At 37.7% G+C, this 25,062-nt stretch overlaps 1 protein-coding gene across 9 annotated transcripts in view; it reads right to left on the reverse strand.

The window, feature by feature from the left end:
* The window catches only part of LOC309715795 (homeobox protein PKNOX2-like), a 106,926-nt gene that overhangs the window by 11,622 nt on the left and 70,242 nt on the right, over window positions 1-25,062 (reverse strand). For all 9 annotated transcript variants that reach the window (XM_082549209.1, XM_082549210.1, XM_082549214.1 and 6 more), the window contains 4 exons: window positions 7,692-7,863; window positions 3,001-3,186; window positions 2,677-2,812; window positions 1,505-1,602 (listed from right to left, as the gene is read on the reverse strand). In XM_082549209.1, the coding sequence (XP_082405335.1) occupies window positions 1,505-1,602; window positions 2,677-2,812; window positions 3,001-3,186; window positions 7,692-7,863 (592 nt within the window). The remainder of the gene's footprint in view (window positions 1-1,504; window positions 1,603-2,676; window positions 2,813-3,000; window positions 3,187-7,691; window positions 7,864-25,062) is intronic.

The following is a 25,062-nucleotide window of genomic DNA, read 5'->3' on the forward strand; positions in this document are numbered from 1 at the left end:
TGTTCTGTCTTATTTTGATACTTTTCTTGAAACCATTTTGTTATTTTGCCTTCAGGCCTTGCCTGTTTTCTCTCTTTAAGTGTTCTCTAATTGTTGCCCTGAATTTAAGAACAGTAATATATTACTGTTAGGATACTCCTTTCTCAGAATGATTTGTTGATTCAAATGCTACGGTGAGGGTACTGACAGAGACTAAAAAGAGAAATCATTGTTAACTTGTTAAAGCAAATATCTAGTCAGCCATACACTCAGTGGCAGCAACTCAGTGATTTAGGCATTTGCATTTGGGTATGGTTGTGGAACTTGTACAATTGTTTCACACTTGAACAATTTCTCAAGGTGTTCCAACTTGTAGAAATCTGCAATTATCACATTACTGATTCAATGTGAGGTAGATAATAAGTGTTTTGTGACTTGTAGACTAAACTGACTTCCAAGGTGCACACAGAAGAGTTGAAAGAGGCTAAAGCTCTGGCAAATTTTAAAACAATTTAAAAAATCATCAGGGTAAAAAACAACTTTTTAAATAATACATTTTAAATAAGGCTAAAAAATAAGATATCCCTAACACAAACATAAGGGAACCTATAATATACATTTGCACGAGCCCTTCTTGTCTAAAATACTTCATCTATTAATTACAAGGCGTTTTGTCCTAAACATACAGTTTGGCTAACTAATTTGACACATTGTCCGTATTATTCTTATGTTATTTACTGTGCATAACAGCAAGCTTCAATGTTAATATTCCATATGATATTCATCACTATTACTGTGTGGATCATCTGTTCACTTTTTGGCATTCACTTGTGAGTCAACAGACCCTTCCTTTGAAGGTTCTGTTGCCTTCAGAGTAATGATTTTCTAAAATAAGTATCCTCATATTTACAACAAACCAACAGTCACAGAGCAGGCATACAGCAAATGTCCCAGCTATTCTAAACAATTCCAGAAGCTTTTTGACAATCTAAATTGAACTAAAATACTAAAACCAGAAATCTGCCCCTGTGCAATAAAAAAAAATTCAGTCATTCATATGAGTTTCTAAATCTTTTGGCGATAAAACATTTGTGATCCTAATATTTCCTGTTCATAAAAATTCTGAAATATTTTACTTCTGTTCTGTTCACATCTCAAATGTCCTGTACTTTTTGTTTTTAACAAAAGGTTTTTGAACAATGAAAAATGAATGACTAAATGAATTAGTCTTTTGTATGAGATCCGAGATTTATTTCTTGTATCTACCTAAATCACATCATCCACAAATTTGTCTTTAACTGATATTCATCTGCAGTGGCATGGTATCACAAAGGCTCCCCAAACATCAGGGGAATAAACAATTTCTATTTTGTTTAGCAGCAGGAGGCTATGTTCAGACAGACAATGAAAAGACCCACTGGGGAGGTCTGAGAGATGTAAAGAACAAATTGAGACCATAGGTGGTGAGGGCACAAGGAGGAGTGACAACGTTGGCCAGAAAGCATTGTGGTTCAGACAGCTTTACCTGTGAGTTCTGGATCTGAATGGTTCCCGGAGGCAGCGCCTGAGTTAACACTTGCCCTTGCGATGTCACCATGGCAACTGGCTGGTACAGGGTCCCACCTGAGGGGATAATTTGCTGCCATGAGTATCAAGTGTCTTCAGCAGCTACTAGAAGCCAGATTCTACACTAGCACCAGAGCTTATTAACTGCTTGTCAGCCTTGCAATCAAACACACAGCAAACAAGAGACTAAATGATAAATTCAAAGTGCATTACTGCCCTTTAACCCAGAAAAAAAACACAGAGAACAAGGAGAAGGAGGAGTGTGTTTTTGCTGCTGGCTTAATTAGCCTTGATCAAGACACTCTTATCACAGTCTGTTTGAGCTCTTCAGTATGTCGTGATCAAAGGGAGAGACATTGATTTATTTTGGGTTAAAAGGATTTTCCAGAGGGCAGGATTAACATTTCACTGTACAGGCTTGACATTACAAGAACCTGCCAGCCAAGCTCTCTGTGATGGATACTTATCATGACCCTCTGATACCAGCTATACAAAACACAGCCACAAACATGTAGCTAATGATATGTGTATATAATAGCAATGGAATAGTAAACATGCGTGTATACTGATTGATCAAAAGCATGCTAATGACTATTTTTATTTGTCATTATGCTCAACAAACAATTGAGTTTTATACTAATAATATGAAAATGCTTTATAATGATAACCCCAAAATGACGCAAAGAAAAAAGATCAAAGTCAAACTGATAAACACAATGCAAATAATAAGAAAAGTATTCATTTGAATATGATAGTTATTAAAAGTCAGGAAATGGTGCTTTGGATAGCTGGTGTCAAATATTTCCTCTGATCAGAACGAGAGAGAAAATGTGGAGTACTATTTGAAAGTGTTGAGAGTGATTGGGCTAAGGCTCAGGTAAGTGTGCAGAAAACAACAGAACCACCTATGCGATTTTATTTATTTATCATTAGCTGTATGTCACTGACTGTCCCAAAATCTATGGAGACCCTATTTAGAGGTGGTAGTTTACTGAATAAGTTACACTGAGTTTTACATTTTTGTAGCACCTCTTCTTCACACATTGGGTCATAGAGCCATATGGAAAAAAAAGGTCGATAGTGTCAGGCCAAATTTTGTTTTATAGTGCTCATGTGAATTGACACGCTTACCCGAGACCACTTGAGAGTTGATGGTGGTCATGGCGACATTCCCCTGTTGCAGCCCTCCAGCAGGCACCACAATCCCTGAAGGGTTAACAGAGCTGGAGACAGAGGTCATGGATGGAGAGGAGGTCTGAATTAGTTCCTGGGGGATAACAGAGGGAGACACTGGTGAGCAACTCTAAGGGGGGGAAAGCTATTGCTTGTGTGTGATAACCAACAGCAAAATTTACCTGCTGATGAATGGCGTATCAAGGGAAACACTACATTACTGCATTATTACGCTAGGTACCATTACGGAACTCTAAGCTCCACGGTGGGTCCATCACTGACCTGCTGCATGCTGAGACTGGTGTGTGACGGAGAATAGGGCCCTCCGAGGTCATTACGGAGGAGGTTATCGCTGTGCATCTTGGTCTTGAGACAAGTGATGTAACGGTTGCAGAAGTCCTTACAAAGCTCATTGACCTTCTCTAGTTCGAGTAGGTGGATTCGCAACACCTGAATGGCCTTTACCATCTGAGAGCAGCAAAGACAAAATATGAAACAGATCACATTCACCTTCTAAAACACTGATGACTTTTAGCGAACACCTTACCTTTAAAACACCAGGTTAACAACCATGAACAGAAGAATACGTTTGATGTTGGTCTCATGGATATTGCTGGCATTTGGTTTTATTGCAATTTATGTTACAAAGATCTGTAACGTCTAATGTCAAAATCAAAAATCATTGGTAATGGTATTTACAGATGCAGACTGCTGACTGACCCGCATCACTGATCCGTATATATATTAATACATTTTGGAATAAATGCAAATCTTCTGGTTTCTTGTTGTAATTATTTAACTTCTGGTACCCATCCGTAATGCTGGGTAATGTCTTTAAAACAGAGTCCAGGTAACAGATTAAAAAATCCTTAATACGGAAGACCCACGGGGGCCTGAGTGACTCAATAAACATTTGGGAAGTGCATCACATTCAGTAAAACAAACTAAAAAAAACATCTGGAGCCTTTCCACTCAATGTCTGTGGACTACAAATGTTTTTACATTAAGCATCATCATCATCATCACAGTAGTGTGTGAGTGAAGTGTATGTGTTAAGGCTGTCAAGGTTTAGTTCTATTTAGATTAGTTAACAAGCTGCCATGTTCTTCATGCTCTTCTAATTTTACCAAGACATGCACCAGTATCAAAGTGCATACTGCACTCTGGCTGTAAGATTAAGTTTTTCTTGGTCTGCAACTTTGCAGTACATTCCTATACAGGGTTCTAGTGGCTGTGCTTTTAAGATTACATATCCTGGCTAAGTCATTCACCAGTGTCTTGGCAGTTGTTTTGGGGTCTTTATACACATCTCACTATTTGTCTTTTCAGACTCTTTAAATTATTTCACTTGCTAACTCTGTCATGTTTGGTCTGTAATTTCTTGATGACACATCTCACTCCAATCCTTGGCACTTGGAAATGCTGTGATAACTTTGTATATCCATTTCTTCCTTTGTGAGCAACTATTTTCTCAACTGTGAACTCATTTTGTTTGTTTTTTGTTTTCCTTGTCAGGTGACAGCTCAAACCCTTGCTGAAGTTTTTTTTCTGTGTATGATTTGGAAGATAACCCTCGGGTTTCACTTGATTTTACAGCATTACAAATTTAAAGCGCATGACTGCAGCGCAGTGCACGGTGGTTGGTGCTTAGTTTTTCAGGGTACTCATAATATCGACCCAGCTAAATTTTTGTTTTTAAATAGTTATATTAATTTATGCAAGTAGAAATACTGTATGCGTTGTGAAGAAAATAATTATATTTAGAAGTTCTATAAGAAGTATAAGACTTTGAAAGCCATTTACAAAGTTTTCAATAGACCAGTGTCTAATATTTAACAACTCCAATTCGTTGCAGTTGTGTTGCTAAGGAACAGCCTATTAAAGGATAAACTGCTGACAGCTACTGAGAAGAAATGAGAAACATGATTTTTGTTTTGCGTTGTTTTTCTACTAAGTTATGATCTGTCATTGAGTGAAATTTGGTTTGTTGGTTTGGCTGAAGTGACAACAGGAATCACTGACAATATATATATATCATCAACTGCCTGGCTTTTCTTCACTCTGTGTGATACAAGATGGCACACCTTCAAAGTTGCCATCCAAGGTCAACAGAATGGTCAGAAAAGCACTTGGCCAAGGAGGAGATAAATCAGCTAATTAAACTGCACTTGCTTAATCAAGGGACCAGTAACTCTTGTCCTCATCGCAGCCAGTCAGGCCCAGCGTAGCATTACTGCCCTATGGAAGAGTTAGTGTCCTCTGGCAGAGACGCCTATTCCCATTACCTCATAAAACACACAGATGCAGGGTTAATTGACTGTTCAGCACTTGTCAGCCTGCAAGTACTGTAATGAGAAGAGTGCACTTTTTTCCTAATTCCTTGTCTGTGTCTTTGTGTCTGTCTGGCTTCAACTCCTCCCCCCCTTTTGTCATAGAAGATTATCAGCTTCCTCCTTCTCGTAATTTATAATTATTTCTAACTGTTGTGCACAGAGAAGATGGGAAAATTACTTTAAAAAGGACTGAATACTTGGGAATAGCAAAAATGGGATTCAATGCAGACACAGAGCCACATCTGTTAAGATTTATGTTACAAAAAAGAGGTTCAGGAACAGAAAAGTTGGCCGCCAGTAGGAAGACAGGCAGTAATTGCTTGAAAATACTTAATTTTAGTGAAGTTTTTTATTAGTTTTAGTATTAGTTTGAGTCTTTAAATTTTATTGTATGATTTAGAAAAATCAGTAGAGGCCTTAAAATACATTTTTTTAAGGTTGTTGACTCAGTCTTGTAAACATCCAAAGTCTCAGTTAACACACCCATTAATGCCTCATCAGGCAAGCCGTAATACAATTTTTACCAAACTAACAAAAAAAAAGAGAAAGAGAATTTTTTCTCTTTATTTTTATATTTCACAAAATCATTTCATTTAGTTCTAGTTTTATTTGAGTTAAATAAAAAGTTTTTAGTTTAGTTTTAGTTAAATAAAAATAACCTTGGTTATGGCATCAGTCTGCACTCTGTTTAAAAGGAAAAGAAAAGGGTGAATTCAAAAATATATTCACAGTCTATTCATACAAAAGCATACAAAACACAACAAGACAGAATAGCTGTGGAAGTGACAAACTAAAGAATTCTTAAAAGAAGTGGAGGACTCTTCGGTGTGTGAGGGAGAAAAGGTTCCAGTTAATGTGTGTTCTGTCGCATGGTTCATATAATACTGTAGCTGTATGTTTGTTATAGGTTTTTCATTTTTCTCTTCTTTAAATCACCTCTGTTGAGTTTTCTGAACTTTTTTAAGAGTTTTTTTTTCTTTTTACTTCCATTGTTCTTTATTCAACCTTTATTGTGAGCATCTTTCCATTTGCTGGTGTTTCCTGAAGTTGCAGTACATGCAGTGTATGACCTCTTAGGGCTACTGCAGTTATAGTTGTATATAAAAATATAAAAGGCAGCTGTGGCTAAAAAGGTAAAATAGCTCATGTACTTATTAAGGATAATAAAAAAAACTGTACTCAGAAGGTAAAAAAACAGTAGAAATTACTGCATTACGTATTAATTACTGTTACATATTCATTTGAAAGAGCATCGGTACCAACAGTGCCATCTTCAGACACGCAACTTCACACAGCAGGCACACTGACCTTCCCCTCATTAGGAGCTGTTTCTCACAATAACACTTTGTGAGAAATTTTGAGAGGTCACTAAAGCTCCCATTTGAACAATATTAAAGTTTGACCAGCATATACACTAATGTTAGCTTTTTCAACTATTAGCAATTACCTGATAGCAACCGTAGCCATCTGTTATCATTAAAATAGCAGCTAGCAACTGGCTAATAATAGAACCTTAACATTAGTCTGCAATGTTAAAACACTGTGTTAGTTTAACAGGATAACACCTTTATTTGTATCTAAAAAGTTCAACATCAACTGAGAAAAGTTTATCAGATACTCCAACAGCCTACTTCATACATTCTATTGGATCTGGATCATCAGCTGGATCAGCAATGTAATATACATAAATATATCCATCCATCCATCCATTCATTTGCTTCCGCTTCTCCTTTTCAGGGTCGCGGGGGGAGCTGGAGCCTATCCCAGCTGTCATAGGGCGAGAGGCGGGGTACACCCTGGACAGGTCGCCAGTCTGTCGCAGGGCCAACACACAGGGACAGACAACCATTCGCACTCACATTCACTCCTATGGGCAATTTGGATTAATCAATTGACCTATCCCCACAAGCTGCATGTCTTTGGACTGTGGGAGGAAGCCAGAGTACCTGGAGGGAACCCACGCAAACACGGGGAGAACATGCAAACTCCACACAGAAAGACCCAGGCCTGATGGTGGAATTGAACTCAGGACCTTCTTGCTGTGTGGCAACAGTGCTAACCACCGTGCCACCGTGCTGCTATAAATATATATAAAATATAAAAATATAAAAGTCACCGCGATCGTGGCTCAAGAGTTGGCAGTTTGTCTTGTAGTCTCAGTCATTGTGTCCTTGGGCAAGACATTTCACCCGTTGCCTACTGGTTGTGGTCAGAGGGCCCATTGGCGCCAGTGTCTGGCAGCCTCACCTCTGTCAGTGCACCCCAGGGCAGCTGTGGCTACAATGTAGCTTGCCATCACCAGTGTGTGAATGTGTGAGTGAATGGGTGAATGTAGTGTGAAGCACTTTGGGGTCCTTAGGGACTACGTAAAGTGCTATACAAATACAGGTCATTTACCGTTTACAGTGTATAAGGCAAAAATAGAGTCTGTACAAATAGTATAGTGAGCTTGAAAATTAATATTTGGAATGACAACCTTTATTTTTCGACACAGTCTTTGGCTAACTTTCTTGTACTTAAGGAATTGTTCCCCAGGTTCTAAAGTTCTTCTTCATGCACTGCTTCAGTAATGTTGAGGTCTGAATTCAGAGGACACCGATTCATGACTGATGCTTTAACACGTGTGATATGTTGACTTACCAAGTTGTCCAATTCTGGATCTTCGCTAAAGAAGGGTTTATGTTCTCGTTCCTGCTGGTGCACAAAGTTTTCTATGTCCACATCAAAGCTGGCTGACGTGATGCATTCAGATCCCTGTGTGGCCTGTTCACATTTCTCAAACAGCAATGCTAGCAGGGGAAACAATGGATGCCTGAGGAAAAAAGATAAAGAGGCACAGTAGGTGTCAGTTTCTAAAATTGTTAATATTATCTTTTCTGCTGTGAACAGAATCTTTCTATAAAGATCAATATAATTGCTTGAAGGTGAGGTCAGTGCTGAAGAGACTCTCTTTTCTACCACTCTAGTTGTTAAGGATGTCTTAACTACATAAAAAAACAACTCTAATCTTCACTTAGTCCATCATTCAATCAAATTTCAACTCAATTTAACCTATATAATGCCAAATCATACCAACAATCACCACAAGGCACTTTATATTGTAAGGTAAAGATCCTATGATAATAAAGCGAAACCCCCAACAAATAAATAACCCCCTTTGAGCAAACATATGGTTATAGTGGAATGGAAAAACTCCCTTTTAACAGGAATGGACCTTGCAAAATTTTAGACCTTTAACTTTAAACAAAGTGCTTCTGCTATTTTGCTTGTACTTTAGCTACTCCAGGCTTAGCCACATGACAGCTGTGTGGTCACCGTGCTCATTCTCACGTTCCTCCAAACTGCAACAAATTATCTGTGATTAATTGCTTTTGCTCTGATGAAGATAACTGTTTTAGTTACAACACCAACAGCATGGTTTACTTTTAGAACCGACTTGCACCTGCATAATACAATTGAAAAATTCAATTTGTGTTAATTTCAGTCACTTTATCTTACATCTTGATAAAGACGTTTTCCAGTCAGAATGCGGACAACTATCAGTTGTAACACCTACGAGTTTGTCCCAATTCAGCCCCATAAAATAAATCACTCCCTGTTGTAATCTCTTACATTGCACTACTGCCAGCTCCTCCATAATCTCAAACTCTTTTGTTATACAGCCTGTGTTCAGAGTCAGGAAGTCTTGCTCTGACTTGATTTTGACTGAGTACCAGTGTGAGGGTGTATACTGGGTGTATTTCTAGGTTGACCCACGGAGACTGATTTAGGTGCTTTCAGTTGGAACTATGTTGAAGTCAGTACCCTGGATTTCGAACACCATACCTTTCCAGGTGTGGGTTAGATTTAATGACTAAATCACAATCTGAGAAAAAAAAACTTAACATGAAATGTTGTCACAGCACAGCACAGGCTGCATATAAAACATTACTTTAAAAAAATAATTTGCTGCATTGTACGCTTTGACAACAACATTATGAATGAGGAAATGAATAATCAGCTATCATAATAATTCAGGTGCAGCAGGAGGGAAGGAGTTCGAGAGAAACTTAAAGAATATCTGACAATCAGTAGGTTTTTGTAGAGTCTGTTACCTCAGTAACTGACATAAATTGAAGTTAAATGTCTTTCTATAGCAGAAAACCTGGAGTTGCCCTCAGCAACTCCTGGGCAAACAAACTCTGTGTTGTTTGCTAATCCTACTTCCTGGAATAGGGCCCAAGTGTAACCCAACTAGAAAATTGTTCTTTTTCATAACGTCATATTGTTTTTCATGTTTCATAATAATAATGTTTTCATAATGATAACTGTGTGCAACAAGTAGAGGTAAGGCATTAATTTGGCACACCAATGGAAAATAGTTTTCAGTAAGATATGCCCATGCTTCTTTGCTCATAGCTACTCCAGGGTGAGGTGGCAGCACATTGGAGCACCGTAACCGTTTAAACATTAAAGCTTACTGTCTAAAGGAGACATGGAAGTCACTTTAGTTTATCATCAACGGGTAAGAAGAGACCAATCAAGTCTCCAGAAATTAACATTACAATTTCTAAAAGATCCCTCAGACCTCTGCAGGGAGCGTAGGAGAGTCTAAAGTTTTTCAGTCACGAGTTTTGTCTTTCTCTAATGTCCATCAGTAACAAATATGGATTTTTAGATTTTTTTTTCCTGTTGGTAGCACCTATGTTGTAGAAGAATACCTGTTCAATCACTAAAATTTCACTTTGATCTGCAAAAGCTAAAGCGATTTATATGTCTTCTATATTTTGCAATGGGACAGGTGATTCATTTTCTGTGTAAGAATAGTCTGTAAAATCATTTTAGATTGATTAGACTGTAGATTGCTAAGTGGTTAGTTATATTGTATATTGTTATAAGACCATACAATAATACAGAGAAACCCCCAACCCAACACATGACCCCCTAAGAGCAAGCATTTAGCAATCTGCACAAACAACGCTAATGCAACTAGAAGCGCAGAACCCGAGAGTGATGTCAAAGCTAAGTCTGTCCTGACCGTAGCCAAGCAGAGCTTCCACTTCAACAGAGGACATCACTACTATCATTGCGATAGTAGTCATGCTTGGTTTATTTCAGCCTCCATTTCTATCTGTAACTGGTTCTACAAAAGACTAAATAGTCTGGTTCTTATATAGTGAGCATTCAAAGCACTTTATACAACTTACATCATTCACACATATGTGTTTTCTAACGTTCACACTATGAATGCATCAGAGACCAACTTGGGGTTCAGTATCTTACCGGAGGATACTTAGAGCAGGTCTTCTATCAATTGGAAGGTTGGCGAATCAATATCTGCTCCTGTTTACAGTCTGCAAACCTCTCTTCTAAGCTACAGTCAGCATGGCCACAACAGTTTTCTGCGATGTGCTCTTTGATGAAGTTTACAGGTTTACACTGTTAAACGGTAATTATATGGCATCTCAGGTCATGTTAAAATGTACCCCAAAAAGGATGTATGCAGCAGTGTGACCTGGGCTCATGGCCAACTAACTCAAATGGCAATTAGCCAATGGTACTGTGAACAATTTGCCACTCGATACCACATACGCACACATTAGACTTGTCAATAGGGACAAGAATTTAAAACATATTGTAATATAAGCTGTACTCCAAGGACTCCTAATGCCCTTGTCCTACTTTTAACAGTGTGGTAGCTCTGTGAAGTACTTATAGTGGACAGGATATGGTCCAGTAACGGCACAGGGCTTCAGAGAGTTATCTAAATTGTTCCATTCTGTCTTTCACAGAGAACGACATTTGGATACTGTACAAGGATCTATAGTGTGCTGCTGTATACAGTACATGTTACATTATTGAACACATCCACTCGCCCCACTTTGATTCCAGGGGTACTTGGGAAGACAAATGGATTATAACAAAAATTTTGTGTAGCTAATTATACAATCCTGAAAGCTGCTTACACATGGCATATTTTATATTCATATTCCATGGTTTTAAATGTACAACATATATGTGAAGGCTTGGGGGAATGGTGATGCGTTTACTGTTTTAAAATACGAAAAGGCATTGATTTGATTGATGGTGTCTTGTATTTACTACATGCATAATAAATACTGCTTGGAGCTAAAAGCCACATTTAGGAGCGAAGAACTTTCATTCTTACATTTAAGCACATTTATGTAGAATCTGAATGTGGCTGTATAACTTTTAAATTAATATTGATTGCATAAAGTTTTGTTTCATAAAGACACAATGATGATGAAAATTGATGCAGTATACTTTTTAATTCCATTCAACTGTAAACCATACAGGCAAACATATCAATCACAGATCCTATCAGCTTTCACATAATGATGTAAATGTTGATGTCCCTCTGGGGACAAGTGGCAAAATTTGGGTGGAGACATCTAATATTTTATTTTTAGTATTTTCTTGATTCATACCACAACAAGCAAGTACTCAGGAAACTTTATAACAGATATGCAAGTTACAAAAAGTTTTCATTTTAAGCATCATCAGCAATGTTATAGATAAAGTTGTAAAACAATAGTAATGGGATTAGTTATTGTTGCATTTGACTTAGGAGATGCTAATATGCAAAGTGGTTCACTGCTATGACTTACAGAAGCACTTAATTATACTCATTCACTGTCTGTATAAGTCCATCATACTTCCCGTGTTAGCTTCTTTTGGTTTACTTTTATACTTTCTCCCTTCTTTTCCTATCATTGTAAAAATGACTGTATTCAATATTTTCTCTCCGTTCTAATACAATTTGCAAATTCTGATCAATTTAATTTATGTTTTAATCTGAAAAAATATACAAACACACCGTTCGGCCTTAAAGGTGAAGTTGTTAATGTTTTTTTTTTTAACCATCACTGGTTGAAAAGTAATAACCCTTGAGAATTAGAATTCAGTGTCCTTAGCCAAGGAGCCTCATACTGGAAATGTTTAATGTATTTCTATCTGCCATTGAGAATCACACAAAACTGGCACTCCACATGGAGTTCCTCTGGAGTCAATTAGTGGTCGTTTGTTGTTTACTTTCAATATAGAACTCAGGATTGCGGTTTCACCAACAAAATACATTATGGGACTGTTCTTCATGAAAGTCTGAGTGAATGGATTAGTGGAACATACCAAGATAAAGGTATGTAAGTCTGATGTCATTAGCCATTTCTGGGTCCAAACTCCTCTTCAGCTCTGAAAGTCAAACGAACACTGCGGCATCACTGAGAATTACAAACTGTCTAAATTCTTTCATCTTTAATAAAGTGATCAGTGTGGCTGCTCTACCAGGTGTAACAATTAAGTTTAAAATCCAGGCATCCATGAAAACAAAATTTGTGAAATTTATGAGTTAGAAGTTAGCTCACTACTTTCCACCTAAACATAACATACCATGTTCTGACTGAGGGATTTCTGAAAAAATTAAAACGTACAGCTCTGCTATCACTTCTGACATAAACGATGACAGGAAACTAAACAGCAGGGACGTTTGTAGGGTTACTGAAGTTGAGCTAGCTGGTATATAATGATGTGGTACACGGTGGCTAGCTATACACCTACAGTATAGTTAGCATGGCTGCCCCACATATTAGCATAGTGAAGCTGGAGGATGAACGCTAACTTTTTTCCACTCAATAAAAGTAAACGCGAGGGTTCCCGATGGTTAGGGACAAATGCAATTGTATGGTAGGATACTGTAAATGGACCAAACTTCACTCAGCAGAACAAATGAGATAATCCAGACACAATACAAGGTTAGTCATTAATTTACTGCTGCATGGGCTGGGCTGTAGTTACATTGTAAGGTTTTAAAAAATGAGCTTTAAAATTAATAGTGGCAATAAAAACCGAGAGAGAACGACAGTGATCACTGATGTTTTTAGAACAAAATGGCACATATTTCTGGCAGAAACACACGCATATATACACATTATTGTGTAACTGGAGTGCAAGTGTGGAGCAAGCCTTCAACTGAATACACCTCCAGGCTGGTCCCCCTGGTGGATACACAAGACATTACCACTAGTATTCCTAAATGCTGCTTAGGGGCGTTACTACTCATGGTTGCATGGTCCATGTCACAGGAGGGTCATCTATCAGCCGGCAATCGATCAGGATTCCACTAGGCATCCATCATGGTCCTGTCAGGGATGAGGCAACTATTTTAAGTGGCTGTAACTGTAAATCTCAAAACAAGGTGACTGTTTCTGGTGAACACTGTGAACCTTTCAAACAATAAATGAACTGATTCTTACATATCGCTTTTCTACTCTTCCATAGCACTCAAAGCCCTTTATACAACATGCTACATTCACACCCCTTCACAAAAGCACTTTCTTAAGTGCTTTTCAGTACTTCCCAGCTAACATTCACACTCTGATGGCTGCATTGGAGAGCAACTTGGGGTTAATATCTTGCCCAAGTATACTTGGCGTGGAGACCAGGATCAAACCACAAACCTTCCAATCAGTAGATGACCTGCTCTACCTCCTGAGCTACAGCCAAGTTGATAGGATTTTAGTTCAGTGAGTGAGAACAAATGCAGTCAAACACAAAGCTTCTTTATATAAAGATTCTACAGTTCCAGTTAACTGGATAGCAAGCTAACCCACGAGTTTTGATGAGAATGTCCAGCCTGATTCGAAGACTGCACTTTTGTTGCATTTCATTTGCCTTGGAAACTGGATGACAGATCTGGGAGTGATGCTACTCCTTGCTGAGCATGTTCCAGTAGTAAAGTCAGAAAGGCAAAGAAAAACAGGATTTGTTTTGCTCATTAGCAAGGCAGAGGCATTCATACATCACTAGCAATACAACACTGCCAAAAGAAAAACCTTAAACGCAGCACTGCAACACATTCACAGACAAAGCTGTGCTGTGCAATACTGTGCACAAATACACAGTAGTCGCAGTGTAGATTACAAGTTCTTCAGTTTTACTAATGTTTACACACACACACACACACACACACACACACACACAGAAGATGAAACAACTTTTGGTTTCATACTATCTTATAAATAAATATGACTTGTTTTTCTGATTGTCTATTTGACTTTTACAATTCCTTGGCTGGTTCTTTGCTTAATATTTATTGCTATTATTTTTCACTTTCATTCTATAGACTATAAACGGTAAATCGACAGGAACTTATGTAGTGCTTTTCTACTCTAACTGAATGCTTTGAGCACTTTTAAAATTATGGTAGGGAATTGTGGCGGTATGGACCCTACTCAGGCTCTAACCCATGGCTCTCATTTCTAGCCTTTAATAGTCAACTATATTATACTCTAATCTCCCTGATCCCAATTTAATACTGCTCCCTCAGCCTACGTGCCAGGAATATTAAACAGGACGGTCACGTGCACACTGGAGAGATGCTGCATTTTTTGTCTGGTATCTGCTTGAGTTGGTTTGGAGAAGAATCCAGGTGGGGGAGAGAGAGAGGTTTATTTAGTCTTAGATGTAGTGTTATTTTTATTACACAATCTGATTAATTTTGACAATTTTCTGAGTTTATTTAAACTCATATTTTTACTAAGCTCCGATATCTACTCAAAGATAACGCAAATGACATATTAGCCCACAAGTGTCAGCAAACTGATACTTTCCTTGTCTTATTAGACGTGCCCGTGTGATTTGTAAACATCAGACACAGAAAAAAATACTTGACTGCATCTATTAGCACAGTGCTGTCAAGGAGATCTGGCCTTACGGGGCTTAAAGCCTCAGGAGCATTGTGGCAAGAGCTAGAGAGTACACAACACCTTTAGTGGCTGGTAAATAAACAGGCAAATTGAAAGAAGTGATAACAGTAGGCAAGCTAAAAACAAAGCGAGCACGCCACTTAAAAGTGTTAACCAGATGACAGCTGAATTTCTTGCATGTCCAAGACAAGAAATTTAAATCACTTTGCATCAAGCTATTTCTTCAAATAACCTTAACACGATAACATGAGAGAAATATTTGATTTTGATCTCTTTCTATTGGTGAATACTTTAATAACAACTAGAATGTGATTATGCTTTTGTAAGGAGCTAAAAAAAAAAATAGTGTCAGTACCCAAAACTATAAGCGGTGTTCCATCAGGAAAAGGAAAGCAGGCAATGCTTGCCTTATCAGATCTAAAAACAGACATAATGTTTTAACAGACATTAAAACGTATCACAGCCTTTCATCTCATAAAGCTCCTAACCTGTTTGCATCCATCATTAAAATTACTGTAATCTTGTGACTGCAGCTGGCTATTATTATTGAAAGCTCCGCTGTTTTGTACTCAAAAGAATGTAGTAGCTGTCTCCATCTCCTGTTCACAATGACCGGGGTGAGCAAGCTAAGAGGCCAGAAGCTTTTTTCTGGTGGTTTTGCGCATGAGCATTGTGGATAAACCTTTGGTCTCTTTGGTAAACTGATAGCAGGCAAGCAAGGCAGAACAGTACAAATGCAGACCACAAAGTGGTACTACCACTTTGTACTGTGTACAAAGTGGTCTGGAAACAAAATGGTGTGGAAACAGAGCAAGCACTCAGTTATTTATCATTGTAACAGATCAGTTTCGTCTTGCTTAACCACCTTGGCCAACATATGTCATGATAAATAAAACTAATAAAACAGGGAAGTTGAACAGAAATTATTAATTTGTTTTAATATATCCAAGGCCTCATGAAGAGCTTTTTCAGAGACCTCTGTTAATTTGGGGGAATATTTTTCTGCAGAATAATTCTTTTTATTTTCGATACTTTATGCACTTTTCATTGCTACAGTTTTATGTGCAATGAGAGTGTTTTCATAATGTTTTATTGCTTCTTTTCTTAAATTAGTGGTTTGAAAATGTCCTTGCCACTGTCAGATAGTAGTTAATTTTGTTTTTAGTAATATAATAGAATATAATAGATTTACATGTCTTCAGTCAGGAAGGAGTGCAGAAAGGTGAAAATGTCCATGAGAGTGCAGACGGCAGCACAAACGGTATGTTTTAATAAATACAGGTGAAACAAACAAAAAACAAACTTGCCAACTTGTACAGTAATTACATTTCATCTGAATTGTTGTTCCGAATGTGACATGTTTTGTTTTACTATTCATGCCATGTGCTGTAATTTTCAGTGACATTTGTAGTGAATGAGTAATAAAAAGCTCACTTGCATGTTAAAAAAGAAAACAGAGAGACATCTTTAACTGTACAGTTTTTATAGCTGATGATGCAAGCTATAGATTGAGACGTTTCATTTATCTGTTCTTCCTGCTGTTTGCATGTCATGTTTAATGACACTGACTCTAATTAGGATTCGCAAACAGTAAAGTTCATTAAACTGTTATACAACAGACTTTGTTGAGCTAAAGTGATAATGAAATCTAGAAACAAATTGTTTATGTATATGGTGAGATCTATATCTAGACAACAACAGCTTTGTAAAACCCATCCATTTGCATTCATTATATTTCATTTGCATTTAATTTTTCGTATATTTTCTTTGCCTGGCTTCTTGGCTTTAAACTACATTTCATATTGTTTAAATAAACACTTTTGTAGAAATCAAATGTTAGAAATTTCAGTCTAACATTTTGCAGTGTTTTTGGCAAAACAGATCATATAAAGTCTTTTGTTAAAGCAAACTACATCTGTGCGTTCTCTTGTGTAAAATCAAGTTCAGTGGATATGACAAAGTAATTATGGGTTTTGAGATTACTTTTGGAAATTCTAAGCTAACCGTTGCTGTCAGCAGTTCAATGTTGGTATATTCCAAAATCATGTAAAAGCCTAAAACTATCAAGGCACTATTGGTCTGCATGAGGAAGTCTGTCTCTGATGATGTTACACAATTGCACGCTGTTGGAGCTCACCAACTTTGAGTGAGGTCAAAACACCATCCTTCGGCACTTTCTATGACCTTTACACAGGAAGTTGGGATTAAGGTAGATGGGGTGTGAAAAGGCATGCATTTTTATGAATGTGAACATATGTATGTGTGTGCCAGTGTGTAGTCACACAGTGTGTGCTTTCCAGTCTCCCGCTACCTCCTCCAGCCATCTTGAGCACCCTCATGTTGACTGCCAGAAGCAGCGGTTCCTATCTGCAGTGCGACGGAATCGAGATTGCTGGCTGGGGGATCATTATGAGGGCCATAAAAGAGCGATTTACAGGACGGCCAGTGAGTGGAGTCATCACCAACCCCCCACCTCACCCCAACACACACACACACACACACACACACACACACACACACACACACACACACACACACACACACAGACACACACACTTTTTCCTGCACTGCACCATGCTGGATCACCAACGAAAAGCCCAAAATGGAGAATCAGAGGCGAGCGGAGAGCATGATGACTTAAACATGAAGGTGAGGCACGTGGCAGCTTTAGTGGAATCTGCTTTATGACCTGTGGATCTAAGCAAGGGAATAAGGTGCCAGTACATTTTTGATCAGATAACAGAACACAACAAAAGGTAGAGCACTTTCAAAAAGCACAAAAAATGTCTTGTCTTAAAGTGAAAAACACATACAGTATGTGGTACTTTTTTTTTTTTACATTTATTATTATTTCTTTGGGGTTTTCTGTTGTTGTTGTTGTTGTTGTATTTTCCCACATATCCATAGCCCTGAACCCCTTAATCATCACAACCTATGTTTAAATTATGATTATTTTAACCAATTATAAAATGTGTAATACTAGTCCTAGTTTTTAACAGAAAAAATGACCTTGTTGATATATATTGTTTTAAACCACAGTTTTCACATGATGTCAGATCTACTGGGACAATGTAGTGGACACGCCCACCTGGCAGGCATTTATCTAACTGTATTAAATAGTTTTTCATTACACTTTTGCACTGTGTTTTCAGCAGTTATTCTATGAATTAAGCTTATGATTTCAACATTTTAATGACAACTATTGCAACTTTTTTCTAATTAAATATTTAACCTTAGCTAACTATTTGGAAAATCCCTTCATTACATTTAATTACTTTTACATCAACCATTTGATCTCTACTTTTAACTTTTTTTCATTGCTTCAACTGTCTACCACAGGTATGGTATGTGATATTGTAACTGTGTTATCACAACATCAATCTACTATTCATAATACAATCCTTTACTTATTCCTTGCTAGTGCTATATTTGGTCATATATAAATAAAGCAGAATTATTATTATTCACTATATTGTTAAAAGTATTCACTCACCTATTCAAATCATTGAAGTCAGGTGTTTTAATCACTTCCATGCCTACATAAATATAAAATCAAGCACCTAAGTATGTAGACTGCTTCTTCAAGTATTTGTAAAAGAATGGGTAAATTTCAGGAGCATGGTACCATGATAGCCACTTTGTGATATTTCCTTGCTACTAAATATTCCACGGACAACTTTCAATGGGAATGACAGCAACTCAGCCACAAAGTGATAGCCCTCCTAAAATAATAGAGTGGTAGTACTCAGAGGTCACCAACTTTCTGCTGAGTCAATCACTACAGACATCCAAATTCCATGGTCCCTAGAAATTAGCTCAACAACAGTGTGTAGAGAACTTCATGGAATGGGTTTCCATGATTGAGCAGCTCAAGCCTTACATCTGCAAGCACGATATAATTCGGCAGATGCAGTGCTGTAATCACCATTGGCCACCATTGGACTCAATAGAAGTGGAGATGTGTGGCAGTTGCCAGGAGAACGGTACTTGTCTGCATTGTGACAAGTACTGTGTAAAGTGTAAAGTTTGGTGGAGGGGGGATTATGGTGTGGGGTTGTTTTCAGATGTTGGGTTTGGCCTCTTAGTTCCAATGAAAGGAACTCTTACTGCTTCAGCATATTCTGGATAATTTCATGCTTCCAACTTTGTGAGAACAGTTTGGTGTTGTCCCTTTCTGTTCCATCATGAGTGCAGGCTAGTGCAACCCGATAGAACACCTTTGGGATGATTCATAGCAGAGACTGCAAACCAGGCCTTCTGGTCCAACATCAGCATCTGACATTACAAACATCTGGAAGAATTGTCAAAATTCCCAGTTCTAGATGCAGTGAAGCATTCCACAGCATAATCCTTCCACCACCATGTTTAACGGTGGAGAAAGTGTTCTTTGGCTTGTAGACCTCTTTCTTTCTCCAAACATAAGCAGTGTCGCTACTGCCAAGATATATACTTTTACCTCATCTGACCAAAGGATGCATTTTCAGTATGTTCAAAAAGTCATTTTATACAAAAAGATCATAAATGTCTGGACATGTACACTCTATCCAGATTTGAAACTGGTAAACAGAAACAGGGAAAGTGAGGTACTCAGAAGAGGACTTTTGAACATCCACTATTCCATCACATGTTTAAGTACAAATCCATCTGCCGAGGAAGACTGTGTTATATAACTGGAAGCTCCAGGAGAGCTACTGAATGGAAATGTGGTGAGAGGTTCACTGTCTTTCAAGGAAAATAAAAGAAATGTCAATCCCAGTTGAAAATATTCTTTACATTTGAGTTTTAGCACTTAAATCTACCAAGTTGTCTACAGCCTATCAAAAACATTAAACCTGCAGATGAAGAGCAGCGCATGAAAACAAGCACAAATCAAAGCAGCGTAGTCATCTAAGGAACGAGTCATGTTTACCTGCATTTGCAATAATCTGTTAGGCCACCAAGTGGGTACAGAAAGACGACGGGGTGGGGTTTGAAGGTACCGCTGTGTGTTTTTGCGTGGGGATGCGTGTGAGTTGGAGAGAGAGAGGAAGAGACAGAGGTCCTCCTCTCTCTCTCTGCTCCCCACTGTTTGCCAGTCTAATCAGGCCTGCTGTACCCCTGTATATTAGAAGCCAGTTTGTGGTGAGCCCTGCTGTGTGTGCTCCCAACAAGGCCCCATTTCCCCAGGCTACATGTCTGAAGCACACCCTGTGTTAGAGAAAGGAGTGTGTCACACATTCACACACATACACACAAAGAACCTGCGGCATTATCTGAAAAAATCCAGTCTCCTTTTCTGTACTTCTCAATATTGCCTTTTATTCTTATGTCTGGTCTTGAAACCCTTCAACCAATATGTCATCTGTATTTAAACAGTCTACCTTTCATTTCACTTTGTATCCCTGTGTGTATGTACATCCTTTCTGATTATCCTGCATTGGCAGATGTTCTTTACTTGCGCTTTTGGCAATACACACACACACGCACACACACACATACATATATACATATATATATATATATATATGCGCGCTTTTTAAAAAAGCTGACAAAATACGTGACTTCGCCTACATTCTGTAAAAAGGTACTGTTATTTTCAATAAAGAAATAAAGATAAAAATTGAGGCTGACTGAATGAATGTTGTCTTTGCACAGAGTGTGGGTTAGCAGCTGTGAAGTGTAAATTATGTCCTATTCTGTGTTTGCTGTAGGCCACTCGTGCTAACAAAAGATAACATGGATCGCTAAGTTGTCCAAGTAAGAAATTAAAAAAAGGTAAAATTTGGACTTTCATTCTCAACTAAAGTCAAGCGGAAGGATACTCATAAAAATGAGTATCTTAAAGAAACAGCCAATAAAGCCACTTGAGCTTTGACACAGTTTCTTGCATTCAGAAGCAGCTGAACACCAACACATGCTGACCCGGTAAATGGAAAAAAGCACGGCCTGTTTTAAGCCCATCAAATGGTGAGAGACTTTGGGTTGCTGGAATAGCAGCACAGTGGTGGAGAACGCATTGATGCATTGTGGCAGTGAGGATAAATAGACTTTATGGTGCATTAGAGACTCACACAAACATGGAGGCTATAACAAAATGTGTCAATCCTAGGATGTATCAAATTAAAAGTAATCTCCTCCTGTGTATATTGTCATGTTGTAATGTTGTCAACAACAACTGCAAATAGAGGCTGAATAACTCGCTTTAGCTTTGTGAATTAAGGAACTAGCAGCATGGCTAACTGCTAACCTTTCCAGAAACACAAAGAAACCCCATCAATTCAAAATACAGGGGCCAGGACCAGCATGAGAAGGGCTTTCAGCAAAGATCCACTATGGAGGCATGTCAGTGGTAATGTGCACCACATACAGTTCTGCATTTGTACGGCTGTCAAAGACAAGAAGGAATCGAATTTTATTTCTATTTTTCTCAGATTTTTTGAAACTTATAAAATGACAATGACTACTTCTCGTAAGACAAAAATGTGTTTATTTGATTTTAGAGATTTATGAAATAACGTGTAAGTAACTAAATGTAGCATATGCTTCCATTTAATGTATACAGCAGATGTATGATACAGCCTGTGAGAACTTTTGAAAAGCACATTCACCCTGTTGTTTATCATTGATTCTCTACTCCAAGTTCTCTTCATGTAAAGTAAGTGAGCTGTTAAGTCAAGCATAAAAGTGTCACCTTAAAAGAGCGCATTGGTAAACACATCTCTTCTACCCGGGCTGGTTCTGAGAATTACAAGGACATTTCTGTTGAAAACAGAAACGACTATTATGATGTCTCTTTCAATTAAGCCCGTGTTTCCATCTCAGCCGCAAATTCTACATTCGCAACCTAAAAAACAAAAGACTCACCCGCTTTTTAATAAGATGCAGAGAATCCAGAAGGATCTTTATAGTAAATGCCACAACTCATTAGGCTAATTACCCTATCACACATTTACTCTGCTGCTAATAACAAAGTAGGCAGAGAGACAGAGAGACGGAGAGAGAAAAGCACACATCTCCTCATAAAATTGGCATTCCAGCAATTAGTGAAAAGAAACATTAAAGCCTGCACAGGCTTCCTGAGCAAAATAATTAAAGAAAAATGGCAGAGATGCTGATTCTCACTGCTCTTCTCCTTTCAAAGTCTACAGCCCCCATATGAGCACAGCACAGAAGCATAAAAACAAAGTGCTATTTGTGTCTTTTTGCATAATTTCACTCACTGTGGGAGACGGAAGTGAAGTCAAATTTAATTGTGTTTATAACAAGGTGCGTTTAGTCATTAGTTCCTCACAAGGGCAACAGTCATGCCAAAAATTCTAATCTGCTCAGCACTTCTTTGAGTGCTTAAACACAACTATTTCAATAGGAGATTTTAAACAGCACATGCTGGTGAATTCTTAGGGCTGCCTCTAAAAGCTAATTACTGCATTTTAATGACGGGCCATTATACATATTAACTGACTCATTCGACATTATATTCTCCGTAGCACCATTTACTCTCATCTCAATTTACCCTTTAGCCCACTGCTTTTTTATCACATAAAGACACTGATCATCTACAGCTATGTTTGTCTGTAACACTACGTTTCACAGACCCTGCCATTCTGTGAAGGTTCATAGTTGGAAAGGAGATATCTCAAATGGAAAACTTTTCTCAATTTAATGATCATTTTTTAAATTTTAATCCCCTTATAGGCCTCTGCATGTATCCCATTCACTCAGTGAAGCAATAGGGATCTACTAATCCAGCACCCGGGGAGCAGTGTGTATAAAAGGGTACCTCCTTCCTTAAGGGTACCTCAGGATAACTGTTCGGTGGATTCAAACCCCCGACCTTGTGATCATGGAGCAAACCCTCAAACCTACTGACCCATCCCACCCCTAGGAAGACTCCTAACAGAGTAAAATGACTAAATATTTACTGAGCACTACTAAAGAAGTTCCACTCTCTGAACTTTCACTTTCATTTGGGGAACTACAAGACCATCTAGCTATTTATTATTAATAAGTGCCACTAAAGTTTATGAGAGTGTTTAATTTCAGTATACATGTAAAGTATTAACAGACTGCTAGTGTTTTTGTTCGCAACTTATTAGCTATACTGTGTTTGTGAAAAAATCAAATCAAATCTGGAATATTCTTGCCCAGAAACAAGTGTAAAAGATTACTTTATAAGGATTGTAAGGATTACTTCCTTTGTGCAAGCAGAGTCAAAACTGCAGAGAGAAGAGCAGATGCAAATATCAGAGCTAAACAATACAGGTTCTTCCCATCACTGTCTGTTTGGTTTTAATCACTGCTACCTATACTCTGGAATACCTGATTCTAATCTAATCTAACCTGATGGACTGGAAATTATAGTCAATGCAGGGGTGCAATTCAAATGGGATGCACATATTTTGTCTTTATATGATTAAAGTGCCAGTTTAGGACAGTCAGTTCATATAATGCAAGTCTATTCTTGTCAGCTGTAGCTTTTAGCTTAATAATAAAAGCAAGTAGTCAACAAACAGGTTTTATAACTGAGATCGCATTTTAATAATTTCAAATGTTCTATATGTCACAGCTAGAATTAGTAATTCGTATTGTATATGTGGTTGAGAACTGTTAAAGGAGGAAACCAAGATCCAAAACTCCCCAGAGGAAATGAAAGAGGGGCTGATTCCACCACCACAAATACACCCGGAGCTGCTCCAAACATGGTGCCTCACATCAAAGACAGCCTTGTATCTCAGTGGATCAACCAAGGACTTTACAGTGGCTTGCCTCAGGTCTGCACATGGGGGGGGGACTCACATCTCCAGCAGTGGCAGATACACTCAGGTGGGACCCTAATACCATACAGTGCTGGGCAGCCTTCACTCAACAAATCAAGTTAGTTGCTGATAGTCTGGCAACACCAGGAGATCAGCCAGCTTGATTAAAAATGCCTGTATATTTTGAATAATTTACTTCATAAATAGATAATATAAACTCATTATAAGGGTTTATCAATATTCTAGTGATGAGCTGAGAGAAGAGGGAGGTGTAATTTGTATCTTTTTTTTTGCTGGCATTTTTTTTTTTTTTGCTGGCATTCTGGGTTTTCCCCAAGCAGTAATTTTCTTACAAACATATATATATATATATCAATATTCTATTCAAAATCAAATCAATATATATATATATATATATATATATATATATATATATATATATATATATATATAGAGAGAGAGAGAGAGAGAGAGAGAGAGAGAGAGAGAGAGAGAGAGAGAGAGAGAGAGAGAGATGTAGACTTTTAAATAAAAGATTAGTCAAATGGTGCTGAAAGTGTGACTTGAGATTTATTTGCTGATCATATGATTAATTTGAATTTTGAATAATTTGAATACAGAACTTCCACACAATCTGAAAATGTAAAAAAGCAATTCACTACACAGCATAAATGTCAACTTAATATATCTACCAGTGCCAGGCAGCTAATATAAAAACATAACCTAAGCAGCAGCGTAACTGTGGTAACTACTTTCTTTATTTCCTGTAAACAGTATAACCTTTTTCTTTTGTAATATTGCTGCACTTTACACAGACATTGGCCAGAACATAAAGTAAAAGCCTGTAAAATAAGTATTACGAGTAATTGTGACACATGATGAAATCCATTTTCACAAACATCTCTATTATCTCTATTAGTATGGTTCATGTGTTTCTACTTAAATGAACATCTATTCACAAGTGTGATTCCAAAAGAAGCTCTCTTTCATCTGAAGAGTGATGCTTACCTTTGAAAATGGCTGTTGGCGTGAAAGAGAAATAAATTATGTTTTACAATGTTGATCTGGAGTCAAGCTAAAACCTCACACAAAACAAATGGCCAATAAAATTTCAAATATCACTTTCAACAGCAAATAAACAAATGATTTAAATTTCTTTTTTGTCCTCTTCTGGTCTGCTTTATTTTTGTTGGCTGTTCGTAATTCAAAACAGTGAGTTTATAATGAGTGATAATTATAACAATTTAGAGCCCACCTCATTATACAGACAACTGCTGCACTATGAGATACTTTTTTTTAAAGTCTTGTAACATTTACACAGTTCAAAGCAGAGAAAACTGAACTGCCTATGAGGAGTCAAGGAACAAAGGTGCTCTCTGGTTTATAAATGAAATCTGAAGAAAGCCCCTTCAAGTATAATTCCAAAAGCTTTTATGTCATGGCTAGTTTGAGAGAATGCATTAAAAACAACACTAGTGCCTGTGTCCTTCATCGGTGAGTAACACATCAAGTTAATTTACTACAGTCTCTTAAAGTCAGCATGAAATGAAACATTTCTTCAAAGGGGAACAA

The sequence above is a fragment of the Aulonocara stuartgranti genome, assembly GCF_965226115.1.
Source record: "Aulonocara stuartgranti genome assembly, chromosome: 10".
Taxonomy (NCBI): Eukaryota; Metazoa; Chordata; class Actinopteri; order Cichliformes; family Cichlidae; genus Aulonocara; species Aulonocara stuartgranti.